This window comes from Rhineura floridana, chromosome 9, assembly GCF_030035675.1.
Source record: "Rhineura floridana isolate rRhiFlo1 chromosome 9, rRhiFlo1.hap2, whole genome shotgun sequence".
NCBI classification, from domain to species: Eukaryota; Metazoa; Chordata; class Lepidosauria; order Squamata; family Rhineuridae; genus Rhineura; species Rhineura floridana.
In genome coordinates, this window is record NC_084488.1 from 32,433,471 (window position 1) to 32,453,490 (window position 20,020).

The 20,020-nt window shown below is 44.5% G+C and overlaps 1 protein-coding gene across 7 annotated transcripts in view; it reads left to right on the plus strand.

Moving 5' to 3' along the window:
* Nucleotides 1-20,020, plus strand: part of CRACD (capping protein inhibiting regulator of actin dynamics) — a 181,990-nt gene that overhangs the window by 112,485 nt on the left and 49,485 nt on the right. For 5 of the 7 annotated variants that reach the window (XM_061585233.1, XM_061585235.1, XM_061585234.1 and 2 more), the window contains exons 3-4: nt 1,813-1,942; nt 19,016-19,180. In XM_061585233.1, coding sequence (XP_061441217.1) covers nt 1,829-1,942; nt 19,016-19,180 — 279 coding nt within the window. In that variant the 5' untranslated portion in view covers nt 1,813-1,828. The remainder of the gene's footprint in view (nt 1-1,812; nt 1,943-19,015; nt 19,181-20,020) is intronic. The other 2 variants (XM_061585236.1, XM_061585237.1) reach the window with 1 other exon arrangement.

Here is a 20,020-nt window from a genome sequence, read left to right on the forward strand (position 1 = left end):
TTTTTACAATCAAGTAGTATATAAATTTTGTTAAATAAATAAAAACATGGCCAGGGTTAATCTTAGTCTTCAACTATTCCTCCTGTTGATCATACAGTGGACTTGCAGAATTAATTGATGGATAATTGGTTCATTTCATGTATCAAAAATGCTGTATGTCACTTTGACTGGCACATAGTCTTTTATTTTCTTGTTTCTTGAATTCTTTGTAATTCCATTTTTTTTCCTGAACACGGGGTATAATCCAACACTTAAGGAACATTGATTTTAGTGGGAGAGCTAAGCATGTGCTTAAACCTGTTCTACTGAAATAAGTGAAACATTAACGTGTTTATCATTGATTTTCTAATGCCCCCTCCCCAAAACCAATGGTAGTGCAAACTTACGTAGATTCTCATGCAGAAACTGCCAAGCCTTATGCAGATGTCCAGTTCTTCTTGTAGCTGTCTAAAATTGTGATAAACAGCCTACAATATACTGTTTTGTTTTAAAGCTTATTAGCTAAATCCAGCATAAGAGCTTAACACTGTAGACTTGGCCTCTTTCTGGGGAAACTAGATATTTAACTACTTTTTATATTAAATATAATGCCTTTCTTCTGCTTTGATTTATATTTAGAGAAAAACAATCCAGTAAATTTACATTTGTTCCAGAGGCTTTATTGATTTACTAGGCTGTCAAAGACATAAGCCTTTCACACGCTTTTTTATACAATATCAAGAAGCAAATATTTATCTTTCATATAACTAGGAATCAGAAAGCCTACCTATGACTTCTAATATCTTTTGCCTCATAATTTTATTTTAAGGAAATCGAACATTCAGAATCCAAATGGTAAACTGCTCTTTATATTTTCACCACCCAGGTGGGTTAATATGAAACTAATAATATAGAACAACATAGGGCTGATTTACACATCCTTACACAATCCCCTTGGGAATAAGCAGAGCCAATGTCAGGCTCATGGCCTGGGCTCTGCTTGCTTGGAGCAAGCATATGTGTCAGCTGCCACGATTTCAGCAATGTCAGTGGCTAAATTCCTCTGCCAGCCTTGTGGCTATGTTCAACATCCATGTAGAGTCACTGGATCACACAAACAACTCATCTGGCTTAATAATGAGTAAGCAATAACACTTGGAATTAGTTTTGTACGATGAAAACCCAAATTAAAACGTTGAATTCAAGAAACTGCCTCACTGATAGACTTCTACATTGGACAAAAATATTCAGAATTTACCCAAATTCATTAGCCTCTGCATTTAAACCTGAAGTCATGACTAATTGAAATGTATTGATTTGAGTGGGTCTGCTCTGAGTATGAACTAGTCAGATATTTATTTCTTTATTTTATTTTATTATTTGATTTAAATCCCGCCCTTTCTCCCAACAAGAGCCCAGGGTGGCAAATACCATCATATGTGACTAAAAACTAGTGTGTAATCATTCCTGGTAAGGCCTTTTATATTTTTTGTGCCATGATTTGTATATGACAGACATCATATGTTCTCATTGGCCTTTTCCATATTCCCCAAATAGTTCTTGTGGAAAATGTTAGCTGTGAAAGAAAAGTTGTAAAGAGAATAAGATTTAAATATTTTACTTCCCACCTTTAGCCTTCAAAACAAAGTTTTAATAATACAGTTTTACATATATACATACATAAATACATATATATCAAGGGAAGCAGTGTATGAAAATGAAACGAGAATATGGCCTGATGAGTCAGAGGGAATGTATTGTGGAAATCAGTTGTATGTACAATTCGAGATGCTCTTATAAAATAGCATCCTGTCTATACAAATTGTCTTTCAGGTCTTCCAATCATAGTATGGGAACACGGGCCTTTTCCCATGACAGTATTTTTATACCTGATGGGCGAACAGAGAGTGAAGAGTCTATTCAAGCAATGTCACAAGACCTAGGCAAAGTCAAAACCCTTCAGGTAAGCATTAGCTAGCAACGAAACTAGAGGTGTAACAGCTCAAACGGTAGCTTTCTTGCATGACCATCTGTCATTGTTTCTGCTGTTGCTACTGCTATGCAAAATGCCATACTGCTAAGAAAGTGGGTTAAGTCTTAAGTGTGTGTATTTGCAGTCTACAGTTGTAGGAAGGTATTGTCCATAACCATACTCCAGCAGAGGCCACACCTGAAATTTCCAAATGCCACATTCCAGCTTTGAAATTTATACTACAGAAGGTCTGCACAACTTTGGACCCACTAAACTGAATGCAGTCTACCAGTCATCTGAAGTTAAATCTTTGTTAAATCAGGATTGACCAATTATCCGTTTCCTGAAGTGAAGACAAAATACACACCCAAAACAACCTTTAAAAATACACTCTGATCTCCATAGGGTATGAAAGATGAGTTAGTGAGATACGAAGACTTTTTATTTTAAAAAAATTGATTAATCTTCCTTATTTAAGAATAACTATATTGCCTTGAAGCTCAATAAATTATGATTTACTGCAATCCTAGGTAGGCAATGAAAAGGCTTGTCAAATATCTGAAAAGACACAATGCATGCTTAGTAAGCTCCATTCAGTTTTGTGGGTCACAGGTTGTCAACTAACCCAGAACCAGTTGATTTGATCAGCAGAATCAACCTGAAAAGCTTTACCTGGACTGTACAACTTCAGATTGCAGGTTTGTGTGTATGTCTGAATGTGCCCCATGGGTGGTGGTGGGAAATCTCAGTGAATGTAGGAAACGTCTCCCTGAAAGGCACTTTTCTATGTGGGTGGCTCATTAATGAGAAATCTCACCCCATATATACGATCTGCCAAGTAAACGTCGCAAGACGTCACCCTGAGTCGGAAATGACTCGCACTATAAGTGCGGGGACACCTTTACCTTTACCTTTAAAGAGTTGTTGTGGGGGGAGGTGTATGCCAACCACACAGAAGAACAGATGCTGGGGCACCCAGAGGGGAGAAGGAAGGAGAAGCAGGAGAACACACATGGATACTGTTGTATACAATGCATGGTACTTTGATTTATAAGCAAAGGTTCCTCTGTCTGAATATTGTGTTAAACTTATTGTACTACCCTACAAATTTGTAAAAATGTAAACACAATTTGGGTTGGTTTTTCACAGTCCAACCCACTTCCTGTTTAGCTTGGAAGAATTTGGTAATGTGTGCCTCTGAGCTTATGGTGAGTGGTGGCAACACCTGCAATCAGTCCAAATAACAGAAACAAGACATGCACTGTGCTGATCTTGTTTTAGCCTGGAGGAAGCAACAATACTGAGACAGATGATATAGTTCAGACAGTCACTTTAAATATGTTTTACTTACTTTGCAAGTTTAGTGAAGCATTTTCTTTTGCTTCTGTTTCTGTGAATATGTGAAGTACAGTATATGTGGGCAGAGGGAAAGCCACTTTCCTTTCTAAAAAGAAAACATTGTGAACAATATCATTGTTTTTCAGGGTTTCCTTCATCTTTTTATTCTACAGCAGGCACATGTAGTCTCCCACCCACATTTAAACCAAAGCTGTCCCTGGCCACATCCACACCAGACCTTTATTCCACTTTAGACAGTCATGTCTTCCCCCAAAGAATCATGGGAAGTGTCGTTAGTGAAGGGTGCTAAGAGTTGCTAGAAGAGACCCTGTTCCCCTCACAGAGCTTCAATCAGAGCGGCTGACTGTTAAACCATTCTGGCCACTGGAACTCTGTCAGGCATAGGAATATCCTAACAACTCTCAGCACCCTTCACAAACTACACTTCCCAGGATTCTTTGGGTGAAGCCATGACTGTTTAAAGTGGAATAAATGTCTATCATGGGTGTGCCCCCTGATTAGCCAAGCCAAACAGCTGTGAGTCTGGCTTTTAGAACACTGGCAGCTGGTTCTTACTGAGCACGCCTGACGCTATAATAGTCTTCAGTGTTAAATTTCTTAAATTAATTCAAAATCAGCCATGCATCTTTTTTTTAATTTTAAACTGCAGAAGGTGGTCAGACTATGGGGCAAGGTCAGTAATAGGATTACAGTTACTCTGTGAACATGGCTGATTTTTAATCAATTTCAACAAATTATGAGACCGCTGACAGAAAAAAGTCCAACAGGGGTCTGGATTTTTTTCTCATTTTACACTTTGAACTCCAGATTCTCTCTGAGTGTTTTGTGTGTCGCCATGAAAACTTAGAGGGTTGTTAAGCAAGCATTTCTGAGTTCAGGTCTATAAGTTTTGTTAGGTTCTGTTTTGAAATGAGCTTATGGGAAGCATCAGAATGGCATGGGGGGTACTTTCAATTTAACATTGCAGGATGTGAAACATCCATGCTGACTATAGTATATAGCCTCTCTTGTGCTATATAATACATGTCTGCTCTAGTCATTAGAGCAGGAGTGAGGAATTGTAGCACTCCAGATGTTGGAATGTCCCATATCTCCGACTACTGGCCTTCATGGCTGGGCTGATGGGAGTTGGAGTCCAGTAATATCTGGAGCAGGGCCAGCACCAGGAGGCAGATAGGTTGGGACCTGGTGAAGGGATCCTGCGGGGCCTCTTCTTAAGGTGTGACAGTGAAGCTCCTGCTCAGTGATCTGTGGCAGCATCAGATACGGCAGCATTGGGTTGTTTTTTCAAGATTCACGGAGCTTATGCATGGGATAATGTACATGGGATTAAGAAACCCACATTTATTTAGATGTGTAGGCCAGCCTACTAAAAAGGAAGAATAAAGTAGTGTTACAATCATGAAAAATGACAGAGCTCTCCTGAAGACTTGCTCTAAAGGATATGGAGGAACAGTAGGAAGAAAACTGCATAGGTAGAAATTTTGCAGATATGTTACAAATGCAGCAGTTATAATGTTATTTATTTATTTATTTATTACATTTATTTCCCGCCTTTTTTCATCATAGAAACCCAAGGCAGCTTACATATGGTTCCCAGGCAGTCTCCCATCCAGGCACTGACCAGACCTGACTAGTCTCATGTGCCTTCAGGCCATAGCCTGAGACCAACTATATTAAAATACAATAAGTTCTTGCTCTTACTGCTAATGGGAGTTAATTATCTTGCATAAACCCCTATCAAATATTCAGATGCTTTAAATAAATAAAGTCCAGTCCATTCTTGAGGCAGTTTGCCACCATGAATCTCCTCTCCCTCCCACCCTGACAATAATGCTAGCCAGACATTTTGAGGACAGTTCACCACAAAGAGTCTCCCCTTCTGCACAGTAAAAAAAGGTCCAATCTGGCCCAAGAAAAAAACCAGATTCTCATCCTCCATTATGATATCAGCCAAACATTTTTAGGGGCTCTGCCACCAAGAATCTCCTTTCCGGTCTCTCCCCCCCTGCAATAAATAGGGCCCATTCCAGCCTATGAAGACACCAGATTCCTCCCCACCCCTATGCCAGCTACAGATGCTTTTGGAATCATTTACTGCTACTCCTCTCTTGATCAACCGAGAAGCTTAATAATGAATTCACAGTATGTGATATCATGCTAAGGGAATTGCATATTGGGACTGGTAGTAAAATAAGGCTGGGAGATATAGAACAGGAAGGGGAGGAGTTTGAATGGGTAGAGCAGAATGTGGCTGGAATAAAGTGGATGAAGACTGATCTCTGAGGTCTCTGTTAAATTGTCTACAATACAACAATTTTGGCGATGAAGGTGGGATGGTGCTTTTGCCTTTGTGTCCCCCACCACCTTTCCTTCAAATCCCGGGTGAGCCTGTGATTCCATTTACTTCTTGGATTAGAATGTTTGATACATATGTACTAGCCATTCATGATGAGGAACTTCCAGAGGCAAGAAAGCGTGCATTACTTATTCATTGTTTGGGAGCAGAAGCTCAGAGAATCTTCTATGATCTGCCTATTGTGGATGATAAATATGAGACAGCTTTGACTGCTTTAAGGAATTTCTTTGTGCCTAGAGTCAATATTGTGGCAGGACGCTATAAATTTCGCCAGTGGGGACAGAAGCATGGAGAAAAGACATATCAATATATTGCTGCTTTAAGAGAATTAGCGGTTACTTGTAATTTTGGAAATATGGCAGAAGAAATGATTCGTGATCAGTTGATAGAGAAGACAGGGATGCCTCGCATCAGGGAACGCCTCTTGCTAGAACCAGACCTTACCCTGCAGAAAGCCATGACAATTGCTAGCCAGATAGAAACTGCAGTGGCAGAAGCGAAGTTAATGGGTCAAAGCATGACAGAACCTGTACAGGCTGTGCAGCCTTTGCAACTGCAGAAAACAAAAAGATCTTTGGGCAATGTTAAAGATGGTGCAAATAAAACTTTGCAACCTGCAAAATGTGTAAAATGTTACCGCTGTGGTTCAATACAACATGCAGCAAATTATGCTAACTGCCCTGCAAAGGAAGCTCAGTGCAGACAGTGCAAAAAGAAAGGACATTTTGCACGGGTCTGCCAGATTACCCAGTCCTTGCAACCTACAAATGAAGTTGCTGTACCAGAAGTTACTGTTTTGAGCGTGCATGATCTTGCTCAGGCCTCTATAGTGGATAGATTGGCATGCATTGTAACAGTGTCTGCCCTTGCAGAAAACACTTCTCAGGATGTTGAGTTGATGTTAGACACAGGCTCCGCAGTTTCCATACTACCCATGTCAGTTTACATGCAATACTTTTGTAGCTCACCACTCACGCACCTAAACTGCGTCTCATAAGTTATTCTAGGAATCCAATTGCAGTTCTTGGTTGTCTAGCAGCAACAGTAGCATTTGAGAAAAATGCTGTGGCAGCTGAATTCTATGTGGTACCAGAGGGAACTCCCATTCTGGGCAGAGACCTGTTTGTTGCATTGCATATGCAAGTACTGAATGGGACTATCACTTCAATACCTTCCAACAGTACTATGGAGCCAGCATCGCTTGCAACTATAATCACTCACAAAGGGGAGGAACCTGTGGGCTGTGCAAAGGGGTTCATTCACAGAGTTAAAATTAGAGATAATGTGAAGCCAGTACAACAGAGGCTGCGCCGGTTGCCATTTGCTGTGAGAAAGGCTGTATCACAAGATGGGTTAAAACCTGATCCAGACCATATTAGAGCAGTTACAGAGGCCTCACCACCTAAAGATGTACAAAAACTGCACTCCTTCTTGGGTCTTACATCTTGGTATGCAAAATTTGTGCCTGATTACGCATCTATAGTGGAACCTCTACGTTGGCTGCTCTGTGGATCTACAACATGGGCTTGGACATCAGATGCACAAACCAGTTTTGACGCAGTGAAGTCTTTGCTTGTACATAGCCCGGCACTAGCCTTATTTGATCCAGCATTACTTACTGTTGTGACTACTGATGCCTCTCCTTATGGGCTTGGGGCTGTTCTAACTCAAGTTCATGGAGACAAACAAGAAAGGACAGTTGCATTTGCATCCAGGACATTACAAGGGGCAGAAAGGTCATACTCTACAGTTGAGAAAGAGGCACTTGCATGTGTCTGGGCCACAGAGAAATGGCACACATATCTGTGGGGTCGCACATTCACATTACGCACTGACCACAGCCCTTTGACAACCTTGCTGACATCTAAAGGTTTAGGGAGAGCTGGAATGAGAATTGCTAGGTGGTCAGCTAAGCTGTTGGCTTTCACATACAGGATGGAGTACAGGCCTGGGACTGAGAATGTAACAGCAGACTGTTTATCCCGCCTACCTCTGCTGTCCACAGACAGTGAGCATGAAGATGATGCAGAAGTGGTTGCTCTCATTGCACCTGCCCTGACAGCCATTTCCAAAGAGCAGTTTACAGCTGCTTGTTTGGCTTGTCCAATACATGGCAAGTTACGGGATTTCCTTGAGGGGAAATGGCCACACCACATGCATAATGAGGATCAGACTCTGTTGCCTTTCTTTAAAATATGCAATGAACTGTCTCTACATGATGGTCTTGTAATCCGTGGTACTCATCGTCTCATTGCCCCACCAGAGTTACAAGCGAAATTGATACAATTGGCCCATGAGACACACCAAGGGATTGTACGAACGAAGCAACGATTGCGTGATTTATATTGGTGGCCTGGTATGGATAAGCAGGTTGAAGATACTATTAAATCTTGTGTGACTTGCCAGCGTCATGACAAGACTGCAATCACACATGTGCCACCATTACAGCCTGTACCACTTCTTGATTCAGCTTGGGAGAAGTTGGCCATTGATATTGTGGGCCCATTTGAGAGGGCACCTGCTGATTGTCGTTGTGCCATTACCCTTATAGACTATTTTAGTAAGTGGCCTGAAGTGGCTTTTACTTCCCACGCTACTTCTGCTGCTGTTATCACCTTCCTTTCTGCAGTTTTCAGTTGAGAAGAAGATCCAACGGAACTGATTTCTGACAATGGCACCCAGTTTACCTCGGTAGAATTTGAAACTTTCCTGCCGGAAAGAAATATTCGCCACAGGCGCTCATCAATTTATTATCCGCAGGCAAATGGTGAGATAGAACGTTTTAATAGGAATTTGAAACAAAGTCTACAAATGGCTGAACTAGAAGGTAAAGCGTGGAAACCCTTTGTCACAGATTTCTTACAAGTTTATAGATCTACCCAGCATGCCACAACACAAAAGTCCCCAGCCAGTGGCGTAGCTGGGGGGGGCGGAGGGGGCGGTCTGCCCCGGGTGGCACTTTTTTGGGGGTGGCACTTTTCCGACCCCCCCGACTCACGAGCTTGAGATGGCAGGCGGTGCGGTTGCGGTGGAGGACAGCGCGGTGCGGGCTGGGCTCAACGGCATCATCGGGTGGGCAGAGGCTCAGCACCCACGTGTAAACAGCCAGCGCCTCCTCATAGGGGCCCACCTGGAACAGCTCGTTGCCCTCCCAGCGGAGCTCCGGAACCTGCAAAGGGGGGTTGGGGAATCAGAGAGAGATGGCGGGGGGTCGGCTAGCTACTCCCTCCCCCCCAGGGGCCTCTGCTCGGCTCCCACCACCCCACTCACCAGCTTCTCCTCCATGTCGCGCTCCACTGATGTCATGCGGGTGCGCCAGCCCCTTCCCAGGAGGGCCACGTGCCCTGGGCTGGGACCCCCCTGTCGCTCTTGCCCCGTCCCTCCCCTTGCAGCTGGAGCTGCTTGACCTGCCCATCATATATGTCATATACAAGCGCTGCACCCATGCTTGAGCGACTTGAGGGGACAAAGGATGAAGGCTGGGTCTGTTTCATGGGTCGTGGGATGAGAGAAACGGGCAGGGAGGAATGGGGGAATCTCTCTCTCCCAAATATAATTATCTCCTTCTCTTGGGTGAGATGTGTGATCTCTGACACAAATTAGAGAGGCACGAGAAAGTCGTCGCTGTCGCTTGAAGAGAAAGGAGAGCCCTATGAACGCCTGACAAATTTGGCGGGTATTTGTGGTTGATAACGGACCCTTGTCTGGCCTTGTTCTTTTTAGGGAAGGGGAGAAGCCATCGGTCGGTGTGTGTGGGAGGGAGGTGCGAGTAGGAGCGAGCCGGTCTGTCTGTCTGTCTGTCTGTGTCGAGTCTGTTCTGGGCTCATGCGAGGGACAGATGAGGGGCGGCAAACTCAGGGACCGCCCCGGGCAGCAAAAGCTCTAGCTACCCCACTGTCTCCAGCTGAATTGTTACATGGACGGGAGATTTGCACAAAGCTGAATGTTGCTGGACTACTCATGCCTAAGTCAGATGCTTCTTTACAGCTAGGCATGAAACAAATAGTACACCAAAAACAACAAAAATATAAGAGGTATGCAGATTGCCAGAATGGAGCTAAGGAACCAGGGATACGATGTGGTTCATTTGTACGGGTCAGGAAACAAGGCATCCTGAGGAAAGGGGAACCATGATTTATGCTCCCCTTCAAGGTACTTGCCAGAGTAGCGAAATACACCTTTAAACTGTCAGACAGCCACATATGGAATGCCCACCATCTGGCCCCTATTCAGCATGACCCAACTTCATACGATCAGATCGGGCAGGCTATGCATCTGGCCGCTGATTGTGGTGATTCAGCGAATAATATTACTGATAACCTAGTTCACACTGATTACTCTAATGGATTGCCTCATGCACAAAATTGCCAACCAGAACTCCCGCTTGGTCAACAGTTGCACGCAGCAGGCGACCACCTGTGTGGCTAAAGACTATGTTATGTAATTTCTAAAGCAAAGAAGGTTACTAGGTTGGTTATTGTTTGCTGTGTTACATATATGTTTGGTAGGGTGGCAGGAAGTAGTTTTCTTAGATAAAGGGGATATGTGATACTGTGCTAAGGGAATTGCATATTGGGATTGGTAGTAAAATAAGGCTGGGAGATACAGAACAGGAAGGGGAGGAGTTTGAACGGGTAGAGCAGAATGTGGCTGGAATAAAGTAGATGAAGACTGATCTCTGGTGTCTCTGTTAAATTGTCTACAATACAACACAGTGACATTTTGCTGATTTCAAAGACTAGTAGTCTGACTAGTCACAAAAAAGAAAAAAAGATTGTGGTTGTTGCTGCTTTAAGGTGGCACTTGCAAAAGGAGGGGAAAGTAACTCAGCCTCACAGAAGAGCAACAAGTAGTTTGCAAATGCACGCGTCTGATTGGCTCCGCTTGAAATTCATGCCTCTGAGCATTGGGAAGGCTCTTCATAGTCCTGCCCTAATGCAATGGAAGTTCCAATGCATTTCTGAGAGACTCCTGATTAGTTAGAGTAGTTCTATGGTAAATAAAACCAAAATGGAGGTGCTGAGCAGGGCTGGTGCCAGGGATGCCAGGGCCCTTGAGGTCCAGCCTGCCCAGGCACCCTCACACACGCCGCACTTACCTACCTACCTTTCCCTTGGTGAATGCTGGTTGCACTGTGGGCGCAAGCCTGCCATCAACCAAGATGGCGGCCAAGGTTTCCCTAAGGAGTTGATGCCTCCCCTGCCATCTTGGTTGATGGCATGCATGCGTGCTATGTGCGTGCATCCCTGCCATCAAACAAGGTGGGGGCAGAGGCATCAACCCATTAGGGGAACCTTGGCTACCATCTTGATTGATGGCAGGCTTGTGCTTGCAGCGCAACCAACATTTATGTCAAAGGAGAGGTAGATGGAGCATGCAGGCAGGTGTTGCAGGCCTGCCTGGCAGTAGGGGGGGTGCCTGGGAGTTCCCTCTCATGATCTGCGGCAGGGTTGGAAGCCGACGCTGCTGCTGCCACAGATCTCAGGAGCGCTACCCACCCACCCTAAGGAGGGGCCCTTCAGGTGTCCTCAGCCAGGGCCCAACCTGGGCTTATGGTGCCTCTGTCATTGACAGAATGCTGGTTGAATGCACATTGTGCATTCAACAATGTGCTGAATGCACATTGAAATGGAAGTTTGAATTATCTTAGGTGCTAGCAGCAACAGTCAGTTCCTGTGGTGAGTTCCCCATCCTTTGGGAATTTTGGAGGGTGTTCACACATTATGCTGTACATATATGCACATGTACAGATGTTTGTGTGAAAGATTGTACAAGTGGTGAATTTAAAAGTCAACAAATGGACAAAATTCCTCAAATGTGTGGAGTACAAATGGGTAGTGCTATTGCACATATAATAATAATAATAATAATAATAATAATAATAATAATAATAATAATAATAATAAAATTTTATTTTTCAGCCGCCTATCTGTCCGGGTTAGGGGCACTCTAGGCGACGAACAACAAGAATAAAAACAATACATATAGATCAACATAATCAAATTTTAAGCTAAAAAACCATTCATTAATTCAATTGTAACATAAGTTAATCTGTCCCAATCTTGTAGGCCTGCCTGAACAGCCAGGTCTTCAAGGCTCGGCGATAGCTGGACAGGGAGGGAGCATGTCTGAGATCGAAAGGGAGAGAGTTCCAGAGGGTGGGGGCCACAACAGAGAATGCCCTCTCTCTGGTCCGTACCAGCCTAGCTGTTCTCACCGGTGGGACCGAGAGAAGGTCTTGCGAGGCTGATCTCATCAGGCGGCACAATCGGTGATTCTGGAGGCGTTCCTTCAGATATACTGGGCCGAAACCGTATAGGGTTTTAAAGGTCAACACCAACACCTTGAATTGGGCCCGGTAGACAACTGGTAGCCAGTGAAGATCTAATAACACTGGGGTGATATGATCCCAGCGACGGCTATGTGTAATCAAGAGTGCCGCCGCGTTCTGTACCAGCTGTAATTTCCGGACCATTTTCAAGGGTAACCCCACGTAGAGCGCATTGCAGTAGTCTAAGTGAAAGGAGACCAGGGCATGTATCACCTGAGGGAGCAGGTGAACAGGAAGATAGGGACGCAGTCTCCGTATCAGATGTAATTGATACCAAGCTGCCCGGCTCACTGCTGTAATCTGAGCCTCCATGGACAGCTGGGAGTCAAGTATGACCCCAAGACTATGGACCTGGTCCTCCAGGGGTAAACTTACCCCATCAAGCATCAGGTCAGTAATTCCTAACTTCCTTTTATCTCCCACAAGTAATACCTCAGTCTTGTCGGGGTTCAGCTTCAGCCTATTCTCTCCCATCCATCCACTTACGGATTCTAGGCACTTGGACATGGTATTAACAGCCAACTCCGGTGAGGACTTAAAGGAGAGATAGAGCTGAGTGTCATCTGCGTACTGATGGCACTGCAACCCAAAACTCCTGATGATTGCTCCCAGCGGTTTCACATAGATGTTGAATAGCATGGGAGAGAGGATAGAACCCTGTGGCACTCCACAATGAAGAGGCCAAGGGTCTGAAACCTCATCTCCCAATGCCACCCGTTGCTGCCTATCCGAGAGATAGGAACGGAACCACTGCAAGACAGTGCCTCCTATTCCTAATCCCTCTAGGCGGTTTAAAAGGATACCGTGGTCAACGGTATCGAAAGCCGCTGAGAGGTCCAGGAGGACAAGGAAGGTGTATTCACCCCTATCCAATGCCCTCCGCATATCATCTACCAGAGCGACCAAGGCTGTTTCCGTACCATGACCAGTCCTAAAACCCGATTGGTATGGATCTAAATAATCAGTTTCCTCCAAGTGTGTCTGTAATTGCGCAGCCACCACCCTCTCAATCACCTTGCCCAAGAATGGTAAATTAGAGACTGGGCGAAAGTTGTTTAACTCTTGGGGATCCAAGGACGGTTTTTTTAAGATGGGCTTTATTACCGCTTCCTTGAGGGCTGATGGCATTGCACCCTCTTGCAAGGATGCATTCACCACCGCCTTGATCCCTTCGCCCAGTCTCTCTTTACAGCTCATGATGAGCCATGATGGGCAAGGATCAACCAGACAGGTGGTCGGCTTCACAGTACAGAGCACCTTGTCCACTTCCTCAGAGAGAAGAGGCTGAAACCGATCCCAACAGACCGGAATGCAACTGGCCAACTCTGGCCCACTTCCTGTCTCCACGGCGAGCGGAAGCATGCTCTTCAGACGTTCGATTTTATCAGCAAAGTGTTTAGCAAAAGTATCACAGGAGATTTTAGAATGTTCCATGGGTTCCTGAGCAACTGGACCGACCAGGCTTTGGACCACTTGGAACAATCTCCTGGGACAACACTCTGCCGACGCAATAGAGGCAGCAAAGAAATTTTTCTTTGCTGCCTTTGTTGCCACCTGGTAGGCAGCTATTGCTGCTCTAACCCGTGTCCTATCGTCTTCAGTGCAAGATTTCCGCCACCGGCGCTCAAGTCGTCTCACCTCCTGTCTCAGACCCCGCAGCCGTGGTGTATACCAAGGTGCTGTCTGAGTTCTGTTCAAGGGGAGAGGACGTTTCGGAGCCACCCGGTCCACCGCCCTGGCGATCTCCTTATTCCACTCCATCACCAGGGATTCGACCGGGCGACCTTCAGTCAGCTCCATATCCCCCAGCGCATTCAGGAATCCTTTGGGCTCCATCAGGCGTCTGGGGCGGACCATTCTAATAGGTCCTTGTCCCCTGCGGAGGGCTTGCGGCCCTAATTCACCAGATAGTGATCTGACCATGACACGGGGTTAGAAGAATTCACCCCCATTTTCAGAGCACTATCCTCCCCTCCCAAGTCAAACACAAGGTCGAGAGCATGACCGGCTACATGGGTAGGCCCTATATTACTAAGGTGCAGATCCCAGGAAGTCATGGTTTCCATGAAATCCCGAGGGGCTCCTGTGAGGACAGCCTCGGCATGTATGTTGAAATCCCCCATCACCACAAGATTGGGGGAGAGCAATCGCACAGCCGGGACTACCTCGAGCACCTCAGTCAGGGATTCTGCTGCGCAGCGGGGTGGGCGGTACACAAGCAGAATCCCTAAACTGCCCTTTGGGCCCAACCTCCAGTACATGCAATCAACAAACTTGGTCTCGTGGAGAGGGGGTCTGGCAAAACACAAAGATTCCCGGTAGATAACTGCCACTCCCACTCCCCGCCTCCCAATCCTCGGCTGCTGTGCATATCGGAAACCGGCTGGACACATGGCCTCAAGTATAGGAGCTGAGGCCTCATCCAGCCATGTCTCCGTAATACACACCAGGTCTGCGTCCTCATCCAGAATCATATCCTGGATGAGTGATGTTTTCTGTACCACAGACCTGGCGTTACACAACAGCAATTGAAGATTGGATGGAGTTCTGCTTTCCCCAGTTATCTTCTGGTGGTAAACAGGTCCGGAACAAGGGATGGATATTAAGCATCTATCCCTAGTTCCCCGATGCCGGCTTGGCCTGCTACCCACGCCCCTACAGAATCTGCCACCTAGCCTTTCAATATTGTGGCCCCCCACCCCTCACACACTAACCCCCTCTGATCTACACATAGCTCCCTCCGGTACGCCGACAGGCAGGCCTTCTCCTTCGGTACAGTAAAAACAGCAAAACAACCCCCCGCCAAAAAAAAAGCAAGCAACAAAACAAAAGACAAAAATCCAGGCCACCTCAGCCAGCTGGCTTATGTATCCCTCCAAAGAGGGACAGGTGATGGAAATTAGTCACAGCTGGCTGGGTACCTGGGATCTGGTCCTGCAGGAGGCACGTCTGCCAGGCAGCAGTCCCACTGGGAAGGGTGGTGGAGGTGGTGTTCCAACAGCAGCAGCAACAGCAGGCTCTCCTTCCCTGGGTGGCGATGTTCTCCTTCTTCCTGCAGGCACTGGGTCTCCCAGGCCACCTTAGCGTGAATGTACCCGTGTATGATCATGTGCAGTGTTTTATTTTTTAGAACAACTCACTGAGAATCAGGCCCATTGTATTGTGGATTTTCCTGCCAGCAGACCACACCAATGATGTCCACTGAAGGTGGGCAAACTCATTATGTGATTACCCTAACTCATGAGGTATAAGGAATTTAATGATATAACTGCGGGGTGGGTAATTCACTATGGGGCTGTGAGTCCCCATGGCAAGTCTAACCTGTAGACTACCTCTAGGAACCAGACCTTCTCTTCTGCAGAGCACCAACTTGGATGTGAACAACTTCTGATGTTCTGGCTGTGTTACTCAGTTTTAACAAAAATACCTCATTTTGTGGTACCTTAAAAACTAACAGATTTATGTAGTGTAAACTGTCTTGGACAAAAACTCCATGAGATTTATGAGCTGTTATCCACATCTGGCAGATGGACAGAGAGAGCGAGAGGGATTAAACAATGGGGGCAAACGGTGACTATATACAAAAACTAGAACATATGACAGAACTCTGTGTAAAGCTTAAATGTATACAAGACAAAATCTTACACACCATCCAAAGAAAACACTTAACCATAGTAGCATCGATTTTTGTGTCTTACAGCATTCTACTACTTTAATAAAGAAATTAAATGGAGTCTTCTGATTTTCTGAAGTTAATTCATTTTTAAGGTTTATTTGTGCCTTCTAGACTAGAGAGAATACAAAATCTTGACCCATGTCACACAGCAGATGAGTCATAGTTCTTCTGTTTTAATTTCAAATATATTTTTTCTATAATATACTTTTATCATTCCCCTGTTTGGAAGAATGCCTTTGTTTTGAAAATACCTGTCTCGATCTGACAATCTCATATTTATAAAAATTCAGCACATATCCTTTTCTTTGAGCATTCATTTCCTGTAGATTTTCACACATCAGATGACAGGCAGAGAGACAAGACCTTGTAGAAAATGTCCCTATCATTTATAAAATAAAAATAATTAGCAGTGTCTTCTCTCCTAGCTGAGTATGATTCATTCAGCTATTTCAAGAAAGAAATGCTAACTTTTCCACTTGCCTATTCCATATACTTTAAAAGAGTTTAATTCTCATATGAAATATATGCTCAAACATTCACCCATTTTGGGCCAATCATAGAAATGCTATTTTTGCTTCTTCTCTTTAAAGATAGCTGAACACATCAGTGTGCAATGGCTGTGAATGGCAATTTTATATAGTAGTCAGATCTGTGAGCTGCATATCATTTGATGCTTACAGATCTGACTGTAGGAGGAATCATTTGAGCCCCACATTATTATAGCAGAAGCAGGCAAAGAGGAATTGCAGGCCACTGACATGCCATCTTTCCTTGTTTCTATGTAACATATGAATCAATGTTCAGGACTTTTCTAGGTAGCTAGCAGCTGGGGAAGAATTAAATGGAACACCCATACAGTCTAGGCAATAGAAAAAGAAGGAAAAGAGAGCTTTGGGGGACTGTACATAGATAAAGGTTGAGGGCCCTGCTTGTAACATACCTGAGGAATATTGAACAGATCCTAATTCACCAAGTATTGGTTGAACTTGATTATTTTTATTTCAGCTTTTCATTATGCTTATTTCAACCCTGAAATTGTTGGTGCGTTTTTGATCCACTGAAATACTTCTTGAGCTTTAGACTTGTGTTTTGTAGCTGGTTATGCCTGTGGAAAGGAGGTCTTCAACTCTTTTTTGCTTTTAGTGGATAAAAATATTTTCAGTGCAACATGTTTACTCAGAAGCGAGCCCCATTGTGCTCAATGGGGCTTACTCCCATCGAGGGCATCTGCAGGAAATTCTCTGGAAAGGAAGGGGCAAAGTAGAATACTGAAAGAGGGGAACTGGCTAGTTTCTCACACACAAAAATGAAAAGTACCTAAACATTTTGCCTCATCTCAGATTCTCCAAATGGTAGAAACATTTTTTTTTAAATGAAAGCTAGAAATCTGGAGATTATGATTCATTTGCAGACAGGAATGCCCCCCCCGTGGATTCCCATGACTCCCAGGTAAATATTCTTAGGATTGCAGCCTACAGAGTAGTATACACACTTAGTAGGGAGTAAGCTCCATTAAAGGTAATAGGGCTAACTTCAGTGTATTAAAACCAGTTGAATGGAAAACATATAATAAACTATGTTCCTTATTAGTTGCTTTCCAGGCATTAATGATTTTTATACCTGATGGAACTCTTTCTGTCCTTGAGGGTAATTTTTGTCAGGAGCTTTATTCCTTTGGCAGGTATTAGGTCCAGTTGCAATTGTGCTATAAAAGCCTTAAATGACTACTGCTGTTATAAGAAGGAAAAGAAACGTTTCTTGTCATTTTCTATGAAGGGATCTTTTAATGATAGCATTCTTAAAATACAGATTATAATCTCTCCCCATCCCCACTCCCCAAAAGGAAAATCGACATATGAATTAAAAAAGACTAATAAAAATAAATGTGAAGGAACAAGGGAATTTATATTATCTGCTACAATTCTCATGTGCCCTTCATGACATCTGTAGCTCATTGTTTGGGATGCGTGTAAACACAAAAGGCTAAGTACCAAGATATTTTGGTTTCTGAAGTGGAAAATCCCAATGTGTCTTCTATTTTTTAGCTAATTAATCCACTAGGAAGTTCTCTTGCACAAGTTCCACTGAAATGAAAGGGCCGTGTGAGAACTCAGTACTCCACAGGTCAGATCTGTCCGGCTGTGATCAGTGCAAAATCTCCGGGAAATTTTGACTAGTTTTTCTGATAAACGTAGTTTTTCCTGCCTAGTTTTTTCTTTGAAGCAGGGACCACCAGATTTCCTTAGAACTTTAATTTATCAAAATCCAGAACCCCCTGAGAAATTCCCCAAGTCTTAATGAAACATGCTTGTGGGCTTCCCATAGGCATTTGGTTGGCCATGGTGGGAACAGAATACTGGACTAGATGGGTCTTTAGTTTGATCCAGTGGGGCTCTTCTTAAGAATGATTTTTTCTGAATTGCTCAGATCTCCCAAATCCACTTTGAATTTCACTTTAGATGAGTTTTTGGTAGCAAGTTAGCAACACCCATTCTGTTCCTCAAACGCTGTCACCTGAGGTGGTTGCCTCTCATAACTTCATGGTACGGCTGCCTGTTTATCACATCTCTTGTTGTGGAACAGAAGCTTAGATGAGCATACATTGAGAATACATTTTTGCTAATAAGTTGTTTGTGAGGTTGGGTCTTGGTTTTTTTCCCCCATTGTTGAGAGATGGGTTGCTTATGATCTTAGGAACATTGGGCAAAGTTTCTTCAGTACTGTGCCCCCATGAAGATTGTTTGGTTTTAAATCTGAAAAGTGGAAGCATTTGGATTTTGTGGAGGCCTCTAAAAACTCTGACTGGAACAACACTGGCCACTTCTGTTGGGGAACAGGATGCTCTCTTAAGAGTGGGAGTCTATGGTTAAAAACAGGTTCCAGCCAGAGTAAATCAGCAGAAGTAAATGGTGGAGTCTTAGCATGAACCAGGTGAGCTAAGCGAACACTGTGATCTGTTTGTATAACCGGTTAAAGTATCTGCCTTCACTTTCATCTGATAATGCTGAATATTTTTGGGCTCATTACTGTTGGACTGCAACAATCACTGGAGGTTGGTCCATTAGGGCAAATGGAGCGTTGCCCCACCAACCTCAGTTTGCCCTCAGCCAGCCCTCACCTGTCTGCCTTCCTACTCATAGCCACTCCAGAGGGTGGCTCTGCCTGTGATTGGCTTTTGCTCCATCTGCTGTTGGTCTTCCTACCTTCTGCCCTACCAGTCCTAGTTGGCACCAGCCACCAGTGGTAATAATCTCTGTATAACAGAGTATGAATAGCAGTGGGTTTTTTCTTGCTCTTTAATATGCCAAAGGGTTTTCTTTCTTTTTTTTGTTTTTCCAGCAACAGTTGGCGAAGAATATTAAATTTGTCCAACCCTCACAAGTAACAGTTTCAGTGAAGGCAGTTGGGGATGCAAATGCTAGTTTGGAAGCAGATGTGTTACTCAGTAACCCCATGGAGACCGAGGCACAGCAGGACATTGTCCTTCCGGAGAGCAATAATAAAGTAAGCATTTAAGTCAAACACGCTCACTATGTAGCTAGAATTGTGGAGCTCACTGAGGCATAGCCATTGTGTCCACTGAAACATAGCAAAAGTGATTGAAGCTTTTAACAGACAGACAGATTTTAATAGTCCTTGATATCTTGCTTTCTATTACAATTTGTGTGTGTGTGTGAACTTGGAAAAATGTCACAGGTACTTATCTGTCTTGGTGGCCATTGTTGTGAGTTTGTCATTTCCCACATTGGATGGGGGGGTAGGAAGTTTGGAGGGGGAAATGTCAAAATGTGCAAAATCATCAGACATATTGCAAAGTGGCTTTTGGATGCAGCCCATAAGACTTAATCAGGGCCGGTTCTAAAGGGCGGCCAGGTTGGGCACTGGCCCGAGGGGCCCGGAGCTACAGGAGCCCTTGAGGGGGCCGTGAGGGGCCCTCCACTCCCCTTCTGCGATCCCCCCCACGCCCCCCACTTACCTGTCAGCCGGCTTTTTAGTATTGCCCTTAATGAAGATGGCGGCCGCAGATTCCCTAAGGTACTGAAGCCGCTGCTGCCATCTTAGTTGATGGCAGAGATGTGCACGCATAGCATGCACATGCCATCAACAAAGATGGTGGTGGAGGCTTCATTCCCCTTAGGGAAACCATGGCCGCCATCTTCATTAAGGGCAATGGTAAACACTAGACAGGTAGGGGGCTGTGGGGGGGCCAGGTGCGCACCCACCCACCAGGGGGCCAGGGCAAGCTGATGCCCAAGGGCCCCCGCATGCCTGGAGCTGGCCCTGGACTTAATCATTCACTCCAAATGCAGCTTCATGCCTATGCAAATCATGAAAGTTGGCCTG